This window comes from Rhipicephalus sanguineus, chromosome 4 (assembly GCF_013339695.2).
Source record: "Rhipicephalus sanguineus isolate Rsan-2018 chromosome 4, BIME_Rsan_1.4, whole genome shotgun sequence".
Taxonomy (NCBI): domain Eukaryota; kingdom Metazoa; phylum Arthropoda; class Arachnida; order Ixodida; family Ixodidae; genus Rhipicephalus; species Rhipicephalus sanguineus.
The window spans coordinates 185,671,399-185,690,972 of NC_051179.1; the positions used below are offsets into that span (position 1 = coordinate 185,671,399).

The window sequence follows — 19,574 nt, forward strand, 5'->3', positions numbered from 1 at the left end:
TCATGTGGATTACTGTTTATGTTGGAAACATGCCATTTCATGTCTGTACAAAATGTGTGTGTATTCCTTGTGCCCAATATTTGTTCACTTTTATTCTGTTCCTTTAGGTTGCAGTATTGTAGTTCAGGTGTAAGCGTAGTCAATTTATTCTAGTAATTTCATTTTCCTTCAGAAAAACAAGTTAAGGGCAGATTACTCAGTAAATGAACACTAGACTTTATGCTGTGTTAAGTGACTTCAAGGTGCATTTATTATTTCTCTTCTGTGCTACTCTACTGATGTTGAAATTAACATGAACACTTTATCTTGTTATTTTCAATTCTTGAGGGTCCTTATCAGCTTTTAGTTAATGTGTTCATATGCTAGGGTCTGCTGTGCCAGGTGTTATTATGCATACAAGTGATGTGTTTGCAGCATGCTTTTTAATAAAAATGCTGTTGATCTGCTTTATGTGCAAGTCTATGCCTCAGTCAGATCGTCACGAAAAGCTGCACAAGTCTTATTAAAAGGCTTATATGCATTATTTCTGATGACTGTGTACCAATGCAGTCAACATTAAAGATGTTGAACTTGCTGGGAATGCTATGGGTGTTGTTGAATGGGTTGCTGCTGTGGATCTTGTGCCCTGTGCTAATATGTTGTCACTCATCCAGCTGTTACCAGTGAGACTGTCCTGTATGTGCCTTGGGGTACTTATTAGTGAACGCGACAGCACAGTAAAGCAAGTGAAGAATGGTGCATATAATTGGTGCTCTGATTCTTGAATAGAGTACAACCTCTAAAGCATGGAAAAAGCTGAAGTATGACAAGCAATACACCAACAAAAACCAACTCATACTTCTCCATTTTCAATGCTTCAGAAGCTGTACTCCTAACAACCTATGCACCATGCTTCACTTTCTTTACTGTGCTATTGCATTCACAAATATGTGCCCTCAAAGCAACTAAAAGACCTTCTTACTGGTAAAGTTTCCATGGGTGACAACATATTACCTCAAGACACAACATCCTCAGCAAGAGCCCATTCAACATATTTAATGTAAGTTACATTGGTGTGCAGTCATCATAAATGTATGAGAACCGCTTCCACGTGCACCAAATTAGCCAAAATATGCATGATAAAGGCACCGTATATTAACTTGAATAGTCATAACTGTCAATTTAGATATTAGGCTTGTTAATGTGGAACTGAATGATGCATGTATGCCTTTTATTAACCCGTATGTGCACAGTGTCCTACATATAGGACGCTTCTTTGATGCACTCCCAAATACATCACTATTTCTTTAGCTGATGAGTCGCGCCACCTACAGCACATCAAGGAGGCCTCAATGAGGCCTGCTTGATGTGCGGTAGGCGGCGCTAGTAATCAGCTAAAGTAATTGCGATGTTAGAGTGCATCAAAGAAGCGTCCTATATGTAGGACACTGTGCACATACGGGTTAATTAAGGCTTCAAAAATTCCGGATTTATCACGGATGTCCGCATTTAAAATCCGACAAGTGTCCCGTGGACGTTCATGTCCAAATTATTGAGTCCGGCGGACGTCTGAATATCCGTGAAAGACGTGTCCAGGACGTCCAGTTTAACGCCTTTTTGTTTGCGCGGGACGGTCCGTCAGATATCCGCCGTACGTCATTGGGATGTGTACAGATGTCCACTGGACTCACGAACATCCGGCACTGAACATCCATCGGATGTACTGGGGATTGTTTGTGGTCCATTGGGAAGAGCCAGCAAAGACCGACAGCCGTCGTTCGGCTGTCGACTGTGCTGGCGACCGTGTTTGGGTCTGGACGCCAAAGCCAATACGCCGACGCGGATAACGCGGACTAGCGAGAAGCCACTTCGAGTTTCTTACAAATAACTCTATTATAGTGAACTAGAATATAATTAGAATATACTATATTCTAGTTCACAATAACTCTATGGACGATACGATCATACGATGCGATTCCGCGCCCCGCACAAAATAGCGCGCGCGCCCAGTGTTGCCGGAGCACAACGGATTTCTAAAGCCTTTTCTGCACAGCTGCGCTTCTAGCGGGCAAGCGCTGGCTGCATATGAAACGAAGGCGGGAGTTTATTGACCAAAAAGCAAGAACATTGGTATGAGCTTGCTGGTGTTCTCTGTGCTATCACTGAGTACTGAGTGATAGTTGTCGAGGTTTCTGGAAACTCCGACAACATGGAAACGGTAAGCTTTGTTTTATTCCTGATGGCCGTCGCTTAATGTGCAGTTCTGCGGTACGTCCCGCACTCGTTTCGCTCTAGTTTTCATTTCTTGTGCGTTGCACGTCACACCTTTACTGCTGCTCTTATTACCGTTCACTTTAACAATGTAACTGCAAGTAGTCCCCCGGTGATTATGTTATAGAAGCGTGTTTCAATCCGCTCGCAATGCGTGAGATGTGTTTATGCCCAGGGGAGTGCATGGGTGCGCCTTTCATATTAACGAAGTTACCATTACGATACGCTTAAGCTTTCAATTGCGAATGTGTGCACTGCTGTCCAGGGGCGTAGCCAAGGGGGGCGGGGTTGAGGGGGTTCACCCCCCCCCCCCCCGAAAATTTTCAGGTTTGCAAACTCACGCACGAACGTACGTAAAGTATGGTTGAACCCTCCACCGAAAAAAATTTCTAGCTACGCCCCTGCTGCTGTTGTTGCCTGGTGGGGGCGGCCCCCCTGGCCTCGTCAAGCTGCATGCTTTCAGCTCACTTGCAAGGGTGGCCTTCAACAGTGTGCGGGATGTTGTAAATAGACCTTGTCTATATAGTGTGCGATCTGCTTTCGTTATTATTTTTGTTTAAGCGCTTGCATTTTGGCTTTCCCCAGCAATTTGGAGTCGGTTTTTTAGTTTACTGCGACTTTCCTTTTTGTCCCCCTTGACACTCCCCCACCACCTTATTTTTTTTTAAAGTGTGCCTGTTTTTATTTTGCAGTTATTGACAAGAAGTCACACAAATGAAAGAAGTGCAAAGAGGTTGGAATAACTGTGCAGTATGCACTTAATGGGACGTTCGGTACTCGCGGATTGAAAGAGGACACTCGCAGAGTGTGGCCGCCGGTACATGCAGCGCAGCTCATGGGAGCTCATGGAACCAAGGTGTTGCATTGTGGTATAGAGCGAGGGGGAGAACATCTACGCAGTAGAATATCTTCCGGTCACCAAAGAGCCGGCCTGTAGTTCACCACACTGCCAGCGAGGCGCTGCAGGGCTTGTGCACTTTCGTGTGCCAACCGAAATGGCTCGCCAGTGCACACCTCCTATATTGCGGCGCGAGCAGATGACGCTCTCGCTACATGCGCTTTGGTGATGCGGCATGCATGCTGTTCAAGTAAGACACAGGATTCATCTAAGAAATCATGCCTTACAGTGTGCATGTAAGCAGTGCATTCTGCCAACATCCAAGTGCAGGGCCCGCTATCATTGTGGTTATCAATCAGGCCGAAGTGAAATAATGTCTGTGTTCTTCCCGCTTCCTTCGTCCATGTTCGACGCGCCCACTCTGCATCATGCTGCAACCAGCGGTCGATGTAGCTTCAACGAACGCATGTAAGGCGCTATCTCCTAGCTGAATCCTGTGTGTCAGTTGCACAGCATGCGTGCCGTGTAACGAGAGCGTTTTGTGCTCGCGCCGCAATATAGGAGGTGTGCACCGGCGAGCCATTTCAGTCAGCATACGAAAGCGCGCAAGCTTTGCAGTGCCTCGCTGGCAATGTGCTGAACTGCAGGCCGGCTCGTTGGTGACCAGAAGGAGCAAGTCTACTGCGTAGATGTTCTCCCCCTCGTTCTGTACCACAATGCAACACCTTGGTTCCATGAGCACCCACGAGCGGCGCCGCTTGTACTGGCGTCTTTGTGCTCCAAGTGTGCTGTTTCAATCTGTGAGTACTGTACAGTCGTGCCCAACATGAGTTGCAAAGTGTTGCCCGTGGAAAAGGTGGCGCCAGTACTGCACGGCGGCACCGACATAGAAAATAATTCTTGTAGGGAACATGGTTTCGACGGCTGGTGTTTTCAAAACCAATTCAACATTTGTCGGTGGTACAGCGTAGGATGGGGGCTGCTTCAACCATGGCCACCGTGTTGCAACTCATATTGAATTGAGTGCCACTGTACGTGCATCCATTGTGCAGTGGCATAGGGGTGCGCAGGGTTACTCATCAGGTGGAGGGGGGGGGGGGAGGTTAATTGCAATGCCCACTCTTCCTACTAAGTCGATGTATGGGGCAGACTTTGCGACCCCCTTCTTGGGTGACTAGGGGGGGGGGGGGCTGCCCAGTGTGCACGCCTATCTGCAGTTGTATGTTGGCCACCTGTTGCCCCTATGCATCGATGGTTTAGCTTTATTCCTGCACTTTCCGCATTCCAGTGTTTTTGGGAGTGTTGGGACATTGGTTTCCATGCCAGTTCTGTATGCTCGTGACCTTGCTCTTCTCCATACAGCTGTGAAGGACTTGTACTGCAGAGGTACTCGAGCCCTGACTTGTGGTTGGTCTCTACACAAGCCCTCTTCAGAGTATCCAAGTGCCATGCCATGCTTGTGCCTCTAAGCAGTTTGGGAAAAATTTGGGCTGTCCGCATGGGCTTGAAGTGGTAACATACCTGTGAATTCACCGTGCAGCCGACCACACGGCTGCCTCCGATGATGACACCTTCTCTTATGAGCACATGACTGGAGAAGCAAACCATAAGGAAGAACTGAACAGGCTTGGAGCACAATCTAAGCAGCTGCTCAACTCTTTGCTGACATAGGGCAACCACTGCAGGCGAATGCTAGCTCATTTGTGTGCACAATATGAGGCGCTTATTGTGTGACCCGTCTCCTTCTTACTAATGTCACCAGATTGGCTACTTTTTCACAATGAGTATTGACCAGATGAATCGGTTCGTCAAGTGTCCAATAAGCTTGCTTTCGTAACGCTGCCCAAGTAGGCCGCCTCAGCACTGACTGGCCCAGGTGAACAGTCAGTTCACCATTGCAAGTATTTCATTGCAGATGCTGCAAGGATTTTGTCACAGGTGCGAGGTTTCTGTTGTGTTATGGCCTGAGGTCACAACCCGATCAATCGCCACCCATATGGCACATTGACTGTGCTGTGGCACACATCCCTTTCTGACCAGCCTTGAGTAAATGATTAATCAGGACTTGGCAACCTAAAAAAAAACTTCTATGCCATCTTCAGCAGCTACTCTGAGACAAAGGAGCTACCTTTTAGCAGTACCACCTGCGTGAGCTGTAGCTGCAGTGCCTGTCATTACATTGTTTCCTCTACAGGGCCATCACAGGATCAGTTCACCCTAGTTGCGCATTCTCTCGTGGAAGTAACTTGACTGAACATTGGCTGCACGAATACCTCGGCATTACTAGCCACTCCCTGAGGCATATTTCAAAGCCTAGCGAGAGAGCACATATTTGTTGCTTAAGGCAACTTTCACGCAAGATTTGCAATGCACTCTCAACAGAGCTTGTTCTTGCTGTGCCTCTTTGCCTGCAAGGCAACTTTTTGTCACTGTGCAACCAAGCTGTGCAACTCGGCTGAGAATGTTGTCCATCTGCAAAACCTTGTGTGGGCCCCTTGGATCACCTGTGCCTCAGACACATTGTGACACAAGTTCCACCCAATTTGAACATGTTGACTCAAGTTGTTCAATACAATATCATGTGGAAAACCCTGCATTGCGCGCATGGTAGTCCTTGCCGTGTGCGTTCATCAAAGACCCTTGGCATAAATGGGCGCACCGACATTGTATCCATTGACAGACTGAAACAAGCAGTTATCAAGCTTGCTCTGCCCCCTGCAGTTTTTTTCCCTGTTTTATCTACGTAAGCCATCTTTCATTTTGCCACACCTATTTTCATGTGTCTTTCAGGGTGGTTGCATAGTTTTTTTACTTGTGGCTTCCTATAGCAGCTGCAAGATCGCCATGCAACACTTCAGTCTCTGATAATAAATATAAAGTGTCTTCTTGTGTGATTCAAGGAGCGTTGAACAGAAGAGTTGGGATGAAACTCAATATCTGTGTGTTGGTGTAATGCAACTACTGCAGCTAAATGCCAGCTTGTCCAAAATACGAATACCTTATTTTGGGGTCTGTTGCCTTCAGTGCTCAACTACAGCCGCATTTCCAAGCATGACATAGGGGGGCAGTTGGCTAACCAAGGGCACATCAGGATCGTTTTGTTCTGCTGCATTCAACGACTATTGATGTGCTCCTAAACCTCATGAAACTCTCTTAGCTCGTGCTGCACCTCTTCAAGTGTCTTCAACTCTGCCTTTGCAGGCAAATGCACAGAAGTACCGCTTTGAAGAAAAAGCTCAAGGAGCTGCCCTTGAGAACCTGGTCCTGAACCACTTTTTGCAGCTTGTTGAAAAAGTTGTAGTCGCAGGCGTGACATATTATGACTCACCAAGTCCTTTTCCCCATTGCCAAAACTAGTCTCAACCAACCTGTTAACAAACCTACCAAAGTGAAAATTCAGCATGGCCACGGCCGCATGGAACTAGTATGTTGTTCTCAAAAGAATTCCTTCTTTTGTACCCTTGTAAAAGAAACTGCGGCTGTTGTATCCTCTTTGAGAACGCTGTAATTAGTGCTTCCTAGTCCAGGTGCAGTGATCGAGATAAACTTGTGGCTCATTGTGGGCAGCTTGTTTACTCCTCTTGCTCCTAAGTAGGCTTGGCTTCTGCTGCACCCACTGGTTCATTAGTTTTTTGGGAATGGAAAGAAAAGGTGGTGGAGTAGCTATTGGGGGAATTGAAGAGCAGAACGTCTTTCAGCCAGAAAAAGCGAGTCACACAAGCAGATGGAACACTCTTATTGTTGTTGTGTCTGTCACCATGTGGGACCGGGACCACTAAGAATAGCAGATGATGTAACTGAGAAGACTGACCAAGTAAAGACTGATTTTATTCATTACTTCCAATTGGCATGAGAGGATTGGACGAAAAAACAGAATAAAACATGAACACAAGTGCTGGCTCTTAACTGACGTTTATTTGCACAAGCAACGCGTTCATATACCCACATGTGCTTGCGCACACAAGGAAACCAAAGCAACAAATCCTTTAGCATTCAAATGTACAATTTCTCTTTGCTGCAACGTGACTGATGGAAAACTGACATGTGATTCTTTTTTATTGTGAATGTGCATTGGCATCAATAATCTCGAGTTGTCTGGTTGCGATACCTGGGGATAATGCTTGCTTGGTAGGACTCGGGTGCACATTAACACTCCTTGCACTGGAGTGCACTACAAGATGCCAGACATCATGGCACAACTTCAAAGCGCTAAAAAACGGGGACAAACGAAAAAGAGTGGACACGACGAGCGCTAACTTGAAACTGAAATTTATTACAAGAAAGATTGGAAAAAGGTAAACCCTATTAGATGGCGCACATGCGTGCACACTTGCGCAGACTGCTCAGAAAAGCCCAAGAAAAACACCGCTAAATCACTTTGGTATGACGCCAGATTTCTGCAGTAGATTTGCACTTTTGGGCTTTTCTGAGCAGTCTGCGCAAGTGTGCACGCATGTGCGCCATCTAATAGGGTTTACCTTTTTCCAATCTTCCTTGTAATAAATTTCAGTTTCAAGTTAGCGCTCGTCGTGTCCACTCTTTTTCGTTTGTCCCTGTTTTTTAGCGCTTTGAAGTTGTGCCATGATGTCTTACAAACTCGCCCAAGCTTCCGTGCTTCTAAGATGCCAGAAGTTGATGTTCTGGCTAAAATTAAGACAAGTTAGCTTCACATAAAGCAATGCATCAACCACTTGGAAAATGCAGTCCAAGGAAGGGGTCTTGGTGATGAGTGTTGCCAACTCCAATGACTCATAGTCCAGCGTTCCCGGTAAATTTCTTGAACACATCATAGTCTCAAATCTAACCACTCATTTGGAATTGTCCCGAATTATCTCATCATGAATTGTGCAGCACGCCCATGACTACAAGAGACTATCTAGTGTAAGAACAATTAAGCATTCACTATCACTTCCACACTGTCAGACTTGTAGGGATACTGCTCTAATCTGCTTACTGCATAAAACAATATACAGCAACCGTCAAACCACATTCCGTAAGACGACATCGCTGCTTGAACCGTTTCAGTAATATCACATGCTTTGAATGTCTGTTTGGCTGAACGCACACATTTAACAATGCTGCAATGCCTCGGCAGATAAAAAATTTGGAACGGGCTCCCTCACGCCATTGTCAACATGTGTGGCCCAAGAACTTTTAGAAATGAACTAACTTTATTTTTTTTCTTCATAGATTTCTCCCATACAGGCACTTTACCAAAGGAATGCATTCTATCATACCGCTGTGTACTGCTACCTGTTTTCAACTGTAGAAAATTTTCTACATGTACATTTTATTAGTGTATAAAGTATATTTCTGGAATGTGTTTCTTTTCCACTTACATATATCTTGTTATTGCCCTCGCGTGTTTTGCTTTGTTTCTTTCGATGCCTTTTTTAAATCCATTTTCTATATTGTAAGCTGAATTTACCATGTCTCGTACCATTTTCTAGTGCTCGTTTACTGCTGTCAAACCCCAGCTCCCACAATGTTCGAGACATTGGAGGTATTCGTATAAAATTAAATAGTCAAATGTTCAAAAGAAAAAAAAAATTTTTTAGGTTCTCATTTCTTTGTTAGACCCAACCAGGTTAATCCAACAGACAATAAAGCCATGGAAAGACATTATTAGGTTTCAACTGTAGTGTAATAATTATGACGTACATCGAAAGGAAGTAAAGTGGACAAGAAAAGCACCCTTTTCATTGGTGCGATTTGAACCCACAACGTTCGGATTATGCCTCCGATGCTCTACCAGTTGAGCTACAATGCAAGTTCCTTCCCCACCCACTTCATTGGGTATTTCTGTATGTTTAATCCCTGGGACTGCTAGCCAGCGCCGCTCATTGCCAAGATGGCGAGTGTGGAAAACACTTTGTGCCAGAGGGCATCATGTGGGTTCGGATCCCACTGATGAAAAAGGGTGATTGTTCGTCCACTTTGATTCGTTTTCAATTTACATGATTATTACCACATCACAGTTCAATACAACAATGAGTGGAACCTATGCTTTCCTTGGTCCAATTGTCTATTGGATTCACGTGGTTGTGTCTAACAGTAAAATGCTGCCATCTTGGGTGCAGCCTGGTGAGGACCGGTCTGAGCTGCACCTCTGTGCGCTCAGAGGCATCTGGTCTGATATCCAGCCTGGGTTGCTGGAACCAGGGAAGCTGGAGGTGCGGGATCGGTTGGGCCGGACTCCACTCTTCCTCTGTGTCATGCTGGGTGATAGCCAGGGGGCACAGATGCTGCTTCGTGCCGGTGCTAGGCCTGACCATGGTGACCATGCTGGGCAGACACCGCTGCACTTAGCTGCACGAAAGGTGAGGCAGCTCCTTGAAACACCATTCATCTTGCAGCTTGCTTATGATAAGTATCTTTCAGTGATTAGGATTAAGGGTATATATGTTATGTAAAGCCTATTATTATGTAAGGTTTGCACTGCATAGAGAATCTGTTTGGTAAAGGACGGCCACTCAAGTTGTTTTGTGGCACAAGTACACCCAGTAACAAATTTGTGCACAGCCAAAGCTACGTGGGCAGGGCTGTTCCATGTGTGCGCTACATCACCAAGTAGTCCTTGGTAATGGTTTTGGTATTGGTTTTATATACCAGCACAGCCAGAACGTTTTCACTTGGAGGGGTGTCTGCTTCATCAGGCATCTGGTGAGTAGCACCACCGTGGGCCCGAGGGAAGTTTCTGATACACTGAAGGAATGCTCGGGGTATCCATCCTACTGAAGGATGGATACCCTGAGCATCCTACTGAAGAAAAGGTGTGAGCAATCACCAAAGCACAAGCACAGACTAGCAAGCAAGAACATTAGTCATCTTTAGGGCCACTAACATTCCATGACTGCTTCTTAGAACATGAAGCTACTGTGGCCAATGGATCTATCCATCTCCTTCGAACAGAAATTCCATGAACTTGGTTGGCAGATCACTAAATGACTTGAGTCACCCTGAAAAATCACTTCACAAGTCCACCATTTTACGGCACCGCAATGAAATGAAACTCCTTGTGCCAGTCTGTGACGCTCCACCATACGGAGTGGGTGCAGTCCTTTTTCATACTGATGGGAAGCTCCAATCACTTTTGCGTAATGCACCTAACAGGAGGCAGTGTGGAATCACATGCAGCTAGACAGAGTGATTCCACACTGCTTGCTGTTAGGTAAAAAGTGACATCAATAACAGATCAATGGCCCTTACTGGGTATTGTGGGTTCTCAAAAGCCAATACTGTAGACATTGTCATCGCGAATGATGCAATGCCTACAGGAAGGCTGATGTGTGGTGGACCTAGGAGCTCTGCCCGTCCTGCTATCACTGTAGTGAAGCAGGCTGTGTCCACTGATGGGGCCCTTAGTGAGAGATGGGACTGCGTCACGGTTGATTCACAACCAGGCCTACCCTGCAAGCTTTGTAATTCAGCAGCACAGTTCGCACAAGCCAAGTTCAAGGGAAGTTGGAAGGTGAAGGGATGACAAATCATCAAACAGGAAAGATATCTGGAGCCAGTGTTTCAACAAGGGCACTTGTCTTCATTATGGCAACAACTGCTTGCTTTAACAGTGTTTTTATGCATGCCCTGCTCGCTCGTTCTTATGGGAGAGGAGGAGGGAGAGCAACCTTCTGTTTTCCCTCATGTCTGTGTGGAAACAGCTGGAGGCATTGAACATATCGTCGTAAATATGTGAAAGAAATTTGCAGTAATTTTCTACGCACACCGGATGGTGCATGGTTGAAAGAAGGTAGCTACTAAATGTCAAGTACAAGCAGTGTTTTCTGCGAGGAGCCAGTTGAGTAGGTTATGCAATCTGACAAACCAGAAAAATAACATAGGCCTTGGTGCTGTGCTAGTTTAAAGAAAAGATATGTGGCAAACTTTTCTTCTGCTGTGTCGACAGTCGAGCACGAGCTGGTAGGAGGGGCTGCTGCAAGAAGAGAAAGAGAAGTTGCAAGGTGGGGCAGATGAACTGAAGAGACTCCTTGAGAAGCAGAATAAAGCCCTGCCTTTCTTAACTGTGCTTGAAGTTTTCACAGATAGGGGTCATAGCTCGGGGTGTGCGAATAGTGAAACTTCATCTTGAATCAAATAGCGCCAAATAGTGGCCCAAAATATCGAATATAGAATACTATAGTATATTTACATGAAACGTGTACCGCCAGTTATGGCAAGGGAAAGGAAAAATCAGGGACGCTATGGCTTGGTGACAGGTTTATTAGCTTGTTCGGGAGGGTTTTTTTTTTTTTCAGCTTTTATGGCCGCACAAGCATGCTGATAGGAGAGCCAACATTCCCGTCCGCAGCGCCACTCCTAACCTCCTGACGGCTAACAGATGGGGTACAGTGTAGACAGTTGGGCAAGTTGGTACGAGTTCATTCTGGTCGAACTGCGCAGTGGGACGAGACACGAAGAGAAAGGCAAGACAAACGTCTTGCCTTTCTCTTCTTGTCTCGTCCTACTGCGCAGTTCCACCAGAGGGGGCACAGTAGCTAGCTTTTTTTTTCCCTATGATCGCGCAATACGGCTCATCTGACGATAGTAATGAGTAATGTTGCGCTTCATCGCCATGGGTGCTCTGGGCCCAAAAATTTTTGGCTGCCCATTAACAGCAGCATTTTAACTGCGTGCCCGGACTATGGGAGTTTCTGAAGGAGTGGTGTGGGGCAGCCATGGAAAAAGAAGTATGAGGAGCAGAAACTGCTTGGTCACTGCGGTGCGCAAGGGCGGCGCAATAGCGTTACGGAGTCAATGCGGTTTTTGCCACAGCACGACAGATGACGCTTCCGGCGTGTTGCCATCATTTACATGCTCTTCTATGGACGTGACGTATAGAAATTGTGATACCGCCTCGTACATTGTAAAATTTCTCAGATTTTCGTCTGTCACATCAACTGATAGATGTGACAGATATTTTAGCTGTAGTTAATAATAGATACTGCCCGAATTATATTTATTTATTTGTTTTTTTTTTATTTAACATACCCTACAGGCTTTCTTTAGAGCATAGGGTAAGGGGGGCATACAGAGAAAAGCAAGAAAAATTAGAACGTATACAGCTGAACTATACAAATTGAATGCAACATAACAGCGACTAATAGCTGTAATAAAACATTGATTACAAAGAAAATACAGTCACCAATTAAATGCACATCAATGTAAATGTCTATGAAATGATGCTAGGTGTAGTGACAGAGTAGCTGCTTGCAGAACGCGTTGTTGTTAGTGACTGAAACTATCGCGCCGGGAAGATCATTTCACAGTGAGATTGCTTGTGGCAAAGCAGATAAGTTGAACGTGCATGTTTTGCCAAAAATACACATAAAGCGGTGCTGATTTTGCATGCGTGCAGACGTGCGATCTGGTGTGCGTAGAGGCATAGGGGATGGATTTCTGCAATGAATGTACTTGTCAAACAACACAAGAAGGGCTATCTTGCGGCGGATATCCTGTGGCTGTAAACCAATATCGCGTTTAATTTGTGAAACACTGCTATGACGTTGGCATAAGCGTGCGCAGGGTTCCCCTTCAGGGGGGGGGCGAAGTTCATTGAAAAGCACCCCCTCCCTATTAAGTCAATGTATGGTGCAGACTTTGCGCCCCTCTCTTCTTAGGTGAGGGGGGAGGGGGCTGCCCCCCCTCTGTGCACGCCTGTGGACGTTGGTAGTTCTGAGTGATGAAGCGGGCTGCTCTGTTTTCAATGGCTTCGATCATCTGCATTAAATAGAGTTGATGAGGTGGCCAAACTGGTGAGGCATATTCTGTGGACGTACAAATGTTAAATAGGCTAGCTTGGGGACACTCAATGTGGAGTAATGGAGATTTCGGCGCAAGTATCCTAGTGCTTTGGATGCCTTGAAACAAATGGAAGTTATATGGGAGGACCATAAAAGTTTAGAGTCAATAATAACCCCTAGATACTTGTATGAGGTGGTTCGATATACTTCGCTATTGTTAATTTTTTATCAAAAAGTGGAAATCGAATTTTTTCGGGAAACCGACATTATTTTACATTTTGAAGTGTTTAAACTCATTAACCACTTAGTACACCAACTGCAAACGAGGTCTAGGTCACCTTGAAGGGCCTCATGATCAGAGGAAGATGTTATGGTTCAATAAATGACACAGTCATCTGCGAAAAGGCGTATGCGGGATGAAATGTTAGTCGGCAGATTGTTGATAAAGATCAGGAAGAGTAGAGGGCCAAGGACGCTACCCTGGGGCACTCCTGAAGTGACTTCTGCGATATCTGAATGAAAATCATTTGCAAATGTGAGCTGTTCATGAAATGAAAGAAAATATTGGAGCCATGATAGTGTTAAGGAGTCTAATTTAAGGGAAGACAGTTTCAGTGATTCCACTCCTGCGCCAAGGTGCGCCAAATTAGATTTACTGCGCCATCCTGATAATATAGACGGAAATTGCGCCAAACTGCACCAAAGTCTCGTGTTTGGGGGCGTCTGTCACTGGCAGTTGCACCGCCGGCACGTCAAAACATGCACAGCTTGATCTTGGGTCAAACAACCACGGACAAAGAATTATTCCGTTGAATAAACCGCGCTCGCTCGTGTGTCCCTAGTAAGCCTTGACGCCAGGCACGGTGCCGACGCAGCTTGTGTTGTGCAAGTCGGCTCGACGGCAAAACGCGCTCTCCGCAAAGGCTCGTGACGTCTCGGCCAATCGGCTGCGTGAAAGTGTGGCGGCGATTCATCGGCGGACGTCTCTTCCAGAAACGCTGATGGTAGCTCGTTTCAAGCGTCGCATGGCACATAATGAAAGCATTGTTCAGTAATAACGACACGCGTGCCCCTGAAATGTCTGTCACTTCTGTTTCTGGACTTCGCGGAATGAAATCTCGGATAGCTAGCAATATATATATGGAACAGTATCAAATTTTCCATGCTTCGCGTCCATGGAAGAGCACGTGAGCAGGGGAACGCATTGCTACTTTTCCTCAAATGTACTTTGTCCATGGATCTTCATCCAGAAGGCCTTTTTCGCAATTCCTTCCACCAGCACATCTGGGTTTGTAATCGCTCTTGCGGTAAATACCCCCTGAAAGACCCTGCCCTTTCGAGCTCGTGAGTGCTAGGGTCCCAATTCGAAATTTTTTGCTTGCGTTATAAAAATGTCATCTCATTAAAAAAAAGCATGCCTCTTGGTCGGAGCAGCCGCAATTCGGTTTTAATATGTGCAGCTGTCAGTAGCGGGACCGTCGCTGACAGCCCACTGTGAAGTGGCTACGCCATGTTACACGTCTGCCCCTCGCTTTCCAGGGTGAATAGCTGACACATAAAAAAAAAAAGTTTCGCTTAAGGGCGAAGCGGTGAATACGATACCAACAAATTGTATTGTTACACGACGAAGTAAGACTACCACTAACTCGTTCGGATCCCATCTCGCGTAACTCAACAAAACACTGGTTTAAGGGAATAAGGCCGCTCCAGCAACCAAAACGGTTTTCATGCTGTAAGTTCTCTAAACGCAAAGTAAGCGTTGAGAGCACAGCAAGTTTACGAGCCGTCTCCTGATGCCTCGACATAGTGCGCGCGCCAGCGACTGCGCCCTTCGAGCGACGCAGCCACCACACCCCAGCCCTCCCCTGGCATCCCTTCATGCTCCTTACGAAACACGGGTGGGGCGTTTCCTCTCGGTTTGATGACCAATCGACAGCAGACCTCGCAGGTGGGATGATGTTGTCTCATGCACCCTCCGTGCGACGAAGACGGCCGGCTCATTTCATCTCCGCTTCAGCTGTGTTTGTCGCCAGCACTCGCGAGCTTTTATCCGCGGGTATAATGCGCGGGGAGATGTTATCAATATGGACTTTATACGAAAAATGATGGCAACGGTGATGTCAAAAACCCGTTGAGAGTGTGCATATAATTGCCATTGCAATAAAAAGACGACGAAAATTGAGGAGCCATTCCACTCTGCGAGTTGGATGATCAGCGAAGCTGTTTCGTGCACGGCATATGGTGGATGCTAGTTTGGTATCTGAGGCCCGGCTGTTAATGCTCAATACGCAATATTGATGCGAATGCCTTAGATGTCTCATCAAACACGAAAATTGACCGTCAGCATCGGCGGCGTCACAGGATTGATGCAAAAAATCATCACCATCACGTAATGAAGTCATAATGACATCATAGAGCGCCAATACATGTGACGTCACATGGTGACGTCATCACATGACATCATCTCTTTGCACTGCTTTCGTGATCGGTGTGCCACTCATGGAGGCAGTGCAAAACCAGGTGAGGTGCAGAAAGCTTGCACAACGCCTCCGATTCTGGAAGCGGTGCAAAACCACGTTAGGAGCAGAGAGCTTTCAGAGGGGGGAGCGTGAGGGTCAATACATTGAGGGAGAAGAAAAAGAGGAAGATGGCTTTCGCCTTCCAGTCATCTTAAGCGAATGCATAAGGGGCGCTGTGAGTCGTCTTCTTTTTTGCACTGCTCCCGAGCTCTAGCGGGTTTTCGGTGTGCAAGCAAAATGTCCTAGCCATATACAGCTTCACCGTGAAAGGAAAACAAAGTTTTTGATATTGTCGCGGGCGAAACAAGACAGAGAACCAGGAGCCGACGTCTGCCCCAGAACCAGAGCAGCAAAAACGTTCTCTTCTTCTTCACACCCAAACGTGTATGTGCCACAGTGGGATGGTATGTGTTATTACCCCCTCTCCCAAAGAAGCATCGTCTCGATGCTGTACATGAGGGCAAAAGAAAAGTGAAGAAGGATACTATACAAGCGAAATGAATGTGTCGTAACACAAAAGAACGTAGTCTGCTGCTGTCAAACTATGAGTCAAATAACAGCAAAGAACAAAACGAAAAAGAGAAAACAAGGGGACACACGCTAAGGCGTCATTGAAGTCAATGGCACTCCACAGTCGAGTCACAGCGGGAAAAGTACGGTTTCAGCCTGGAAACATGGATGACTTCAGTTTGTGGAAGGCGACGGGAACGTCTCAAGGTGCCTTCTGGAAGAACCTCATAAGTAACGTCGCTGAGACGTCGTACAACCTTGTAAGGTCCGAAGTAGCGGCGCAGCAGCTTTTCTGAACGGCCGCGCTGTCTGATGGGGGTCCACACCCAGACTTCATCACCAGGATTGAAAGTAACTTCTCGGTGACGAAGATTGTAGCGGCGTGCGTCTGCAGTTTGGCGACTCTGAATACGGCGTCGCGCGAGTTGACGGGCCTCCTCGGCGCGTTGAGCGAACATCGCAGCATCCGTGTAAAACATTCCTAGGTTGTCGGGGAGGAGCATGGCGTCGAGCATTGTGGTGACCTCTCGACCGTAGACTAAGCGAAAAGGGGTGAAACCGGTACTTTTTTGAACTGCAGTATTATACGTAAAAGCGACGTAAGGAAGGATATCGTCCCAGTTCTTGTGGTCAATGGCTACATACATTGACAACATGTCTGCAATCGTCTTGTTCAGTCGTTCAGTCAGCCCGTTTGTTTGCGGGTGATAGGCCGTTGTTTTGCGATGTTCCGTGCCACTTAACCTCAAGACTTCTTGCAGCATCTCTGCGGTGAAAGCTGTCCCACGATCAGTGATGACGACAGCTGGCGCTCCGTGACGGAGGACGACGCTGTTAACGAAAAAATGGGCGACGTCTGCTGCGGTAGCTTTTGGAAGTGCCTTTGTTTCGCAGTACCGTGTTAAGTAATCGGTAGCGACCACAATCCACCGATTTCCAGACGAAGATGTGGGGAATGATCCCAGCAAGTCCATGCCAATCTGATGAAAAGGCGCCTTCGGTGTGGCTATTGGTTGTAGCAGTCCCGCTGGTCGTATAGGTGGAGTCTTACGTCGTTGGCAGTCGCGACACGTGCGAACGTAGTGCTTCACAGTCTTCGCGAGACGTGGCCAGTAGTAGGAGCGGCGAATCCGTTGCAACGTGCGCGTATAGCCAAGGTGTCCAGACGATGGTTCATCGTGACAAGCACGTAAAATGTCGTCACGAAGCGTGGTTGGCGCAACTAGCAGGTTGACCATATAGTGCGGCGTATGGTCAAAGTTCTTCTTATAAAGGACTCCATCCCGGAAACAAAAGGAGGCTACCGAGCGTGCGAAACTTGGAGGAGGTTGGGATGTGCGCCCTTCCAGGTAGTCAATGAGCGGGCTGAGCTCCGAGTCGTCACGCTGTTGCTGAGCCAAGCTGGTTGCTAACACGGCGGAAAGAAAAGTGTCGTCGTCTTCAAGGTCAGTGTTGGCATTTCCAATTGGCGCACGTGAAAGACAGTCAGCGTCGGTGTGTTTCCGCCCAGACTTGTGTACGATGGTGACGTCGAATTCTTGTAGCCGAAGGCTCCATCGAGCGAGACGACCTGAGGGATCCTTGAGATTCGCGAGCCAACAAAGAGAATGGTGGTCGCTAACTACCCTGAATGGGCGGCCGTACAAGTATGGTCGAAACTTTGTTATGGCCCAGACAACAGCTAGGCATTCTTTTTCTGTAGCAGAATAGTTTTTCTCAGCAGGTGATAAGGTTCTGCTCGCATAAGCAATCACGCGCTCTACGCCATTATGCCACTGAACTAATACGGCGCCTAGACCGACGTTGCTGGCGTCTGTGTGTAACTCTGTGTCAGCGTTTTCGTCAAAATGACCCAGTACAGGTGGAGCCTGGAGATGGTTTCGGAGGGTGTCGAAGGCATGGCGCTGATCCTGACCCCAAACAAACGGGACGCCGTCTTTTGTAAGGTGATTGAGGGGTTCAGCGATCTTCGAAAAATTTTTGACGAAACGCCTGTAGTACGCACAGAGCCCGAGAAATCGGCGTAGGTCGCACTTATTTGTGGGCACGGGAAATGCGGCAACGGCGCTGGTTTTCTCGGGGTCGGGGCGGATGCCGGCATGACTCACAACGTGGCCAAGGAATTTCAGTTCTTCTTATCCAAAATGGCACTTCTCAGGTTTGAGAGAAAGCCCAGCTGTTCTAATTGCCTGAAGGACCGTCTGCAGGCGCTGGACGTGTTGTTCAAACGTATCGGCGAAGACCACCACGTCGTCAAGGTAAACGAGACACGACTTCCATTTGAGCCCTGTGAGAACCGAATCCATCATCCTTTGAAAAGTAGCTGGCGCTGAGCATAGACCGAAAGGCAGGACCTTAAACTCGTAGAGGCCGTCAGGAGTAATAAAAGCAGTCTTTTCGCGGTCACGCTCGTCAACTGCGATTTGCCAGTAGCCACTACGTAAATCCATGGAGGAAAAATATCTGGCATTGCGTATACGGTCCAAGGAGTCATCTATTCGGGGCAGAGGATAAACGTCTTTTTTGGTGACCTTGTTCAATTTGCGATAATCGACGCAAAAGCGCAACGTACCATCCTTCTTCTTTACTAACACAACTGGTGAAGCCCAGGGACTGGTCGATGGCTGGATGACGTCGTCTTTAAGCATCTGCTGAACTTGGTCACGTATAGCGTCTTGTTCCTTTTGCGACACCCGATAGGCATGTTGTCGAATGGGTCGTTCGGTGGGTTCGGTGATAATACGATGCTGAGCAAGCGGTGTCTGTTTAACCTTCGACGTTGTAGCGAAGCAGTTTTGAAATGAGCCGAGCATACGCAAAAGGCTTTCTCGTTGTGCTAAGGGTAGACCTTGGCTTACGTCGAGAGTGCTCGTGAAGTCCTCGGTAGAATGGTCGCCAGACGAAAGTGAAGCCAATGTTGACGAACCCTGGGCGTGGGCAATTTCCTCAAAGTATGCAATGGCGGTGCGTCTGGCAAGATGACGATATTCGTCGCTGAAGTTCGTGACCAGCAGGTGAGCTCGTCTGTTGCTAGGCTGAATGATTCCTCGGGCAATGCAGATTTGTCGTGAAAGAAGGAAAGACAAATTTGCCTCCGCAATTACAGCGTTGGACACGCCCTGTCCCAATTCCACAGTCACAAAGAGACTGCTTCGAGGCGGCAGAGTCACAGAATCATCGGCAACACGTAACGCTGTCTTCGGTAGTTCCGTGCTCTCAGTGGCAGCAGGAAAAGGTTCCTCGAATGATACAAGTAATTCACGGAGGTCAATGACGGCGCCGTATTCCCGAAGAAAGTCCATTCCCCGGATGACTGGCCGAGAGCAGACAGGCAACACGAGGAAAGACCCTGTAAATGTCGAGGCACTGATTCGAATACGTGACGTGCACATTCCAGTCGGCATCACCAGATGGCCACCTGCCGTGCGCAACTGGGGCCCTTGCCATGGTGTAATAACTTTTCTCATTTCAGATGCCAGTGCGGCGCTCATAACAGAATAGTCGGCACCGGTGTCAACGAGGGCGGTGACAGCATGGTTGTCCACGAATACGGCAATGTCAGCAGAAACGATCTTTTTCTTGTCGGAAAATAGTGAAAAACCGGAACGGTCGTCGTCGGGTCGTTGCGTCGAGGGAGGTTCTTTCAAAGTTCGTCGGTCAGCGACTTCACCCCCAGAAGTCGCGGTTCCTAGTTTCCCCTGCGGGGACTCGGTGACT

General features: G+C 47.2%; 1 protein-coding gene across 1 annotated transcript in view; it reads left to right on the plus strand.

Annotated features, from left to right (window-relative positions):
* The first annotated feature begins 2,070 nt into the window (after window positions 1–2,070).
* LOC119391911 (inversin) overlaps window positions 2,071–19,574 on the plus strand; it is a 217,492-nt gene continuing 199,988 nt past the window's right edge. Inside the window, exons 1-2 of the mRNA XM_049415444.1 lie at window positions 2,071–2,197; window positions 9,169–9,408. Of these exons, the coding sequence (XP_049271401.1) occupies window positions 2,189–2,197; window positions 9,169–9,408 (249 nt within the window). The 5' untranslated portion in view covers window positions 2,071–2,188. The remainder of the gene's footprint in view (window positions 2,198–9,168; window positions 9,409–19,574) is intronic.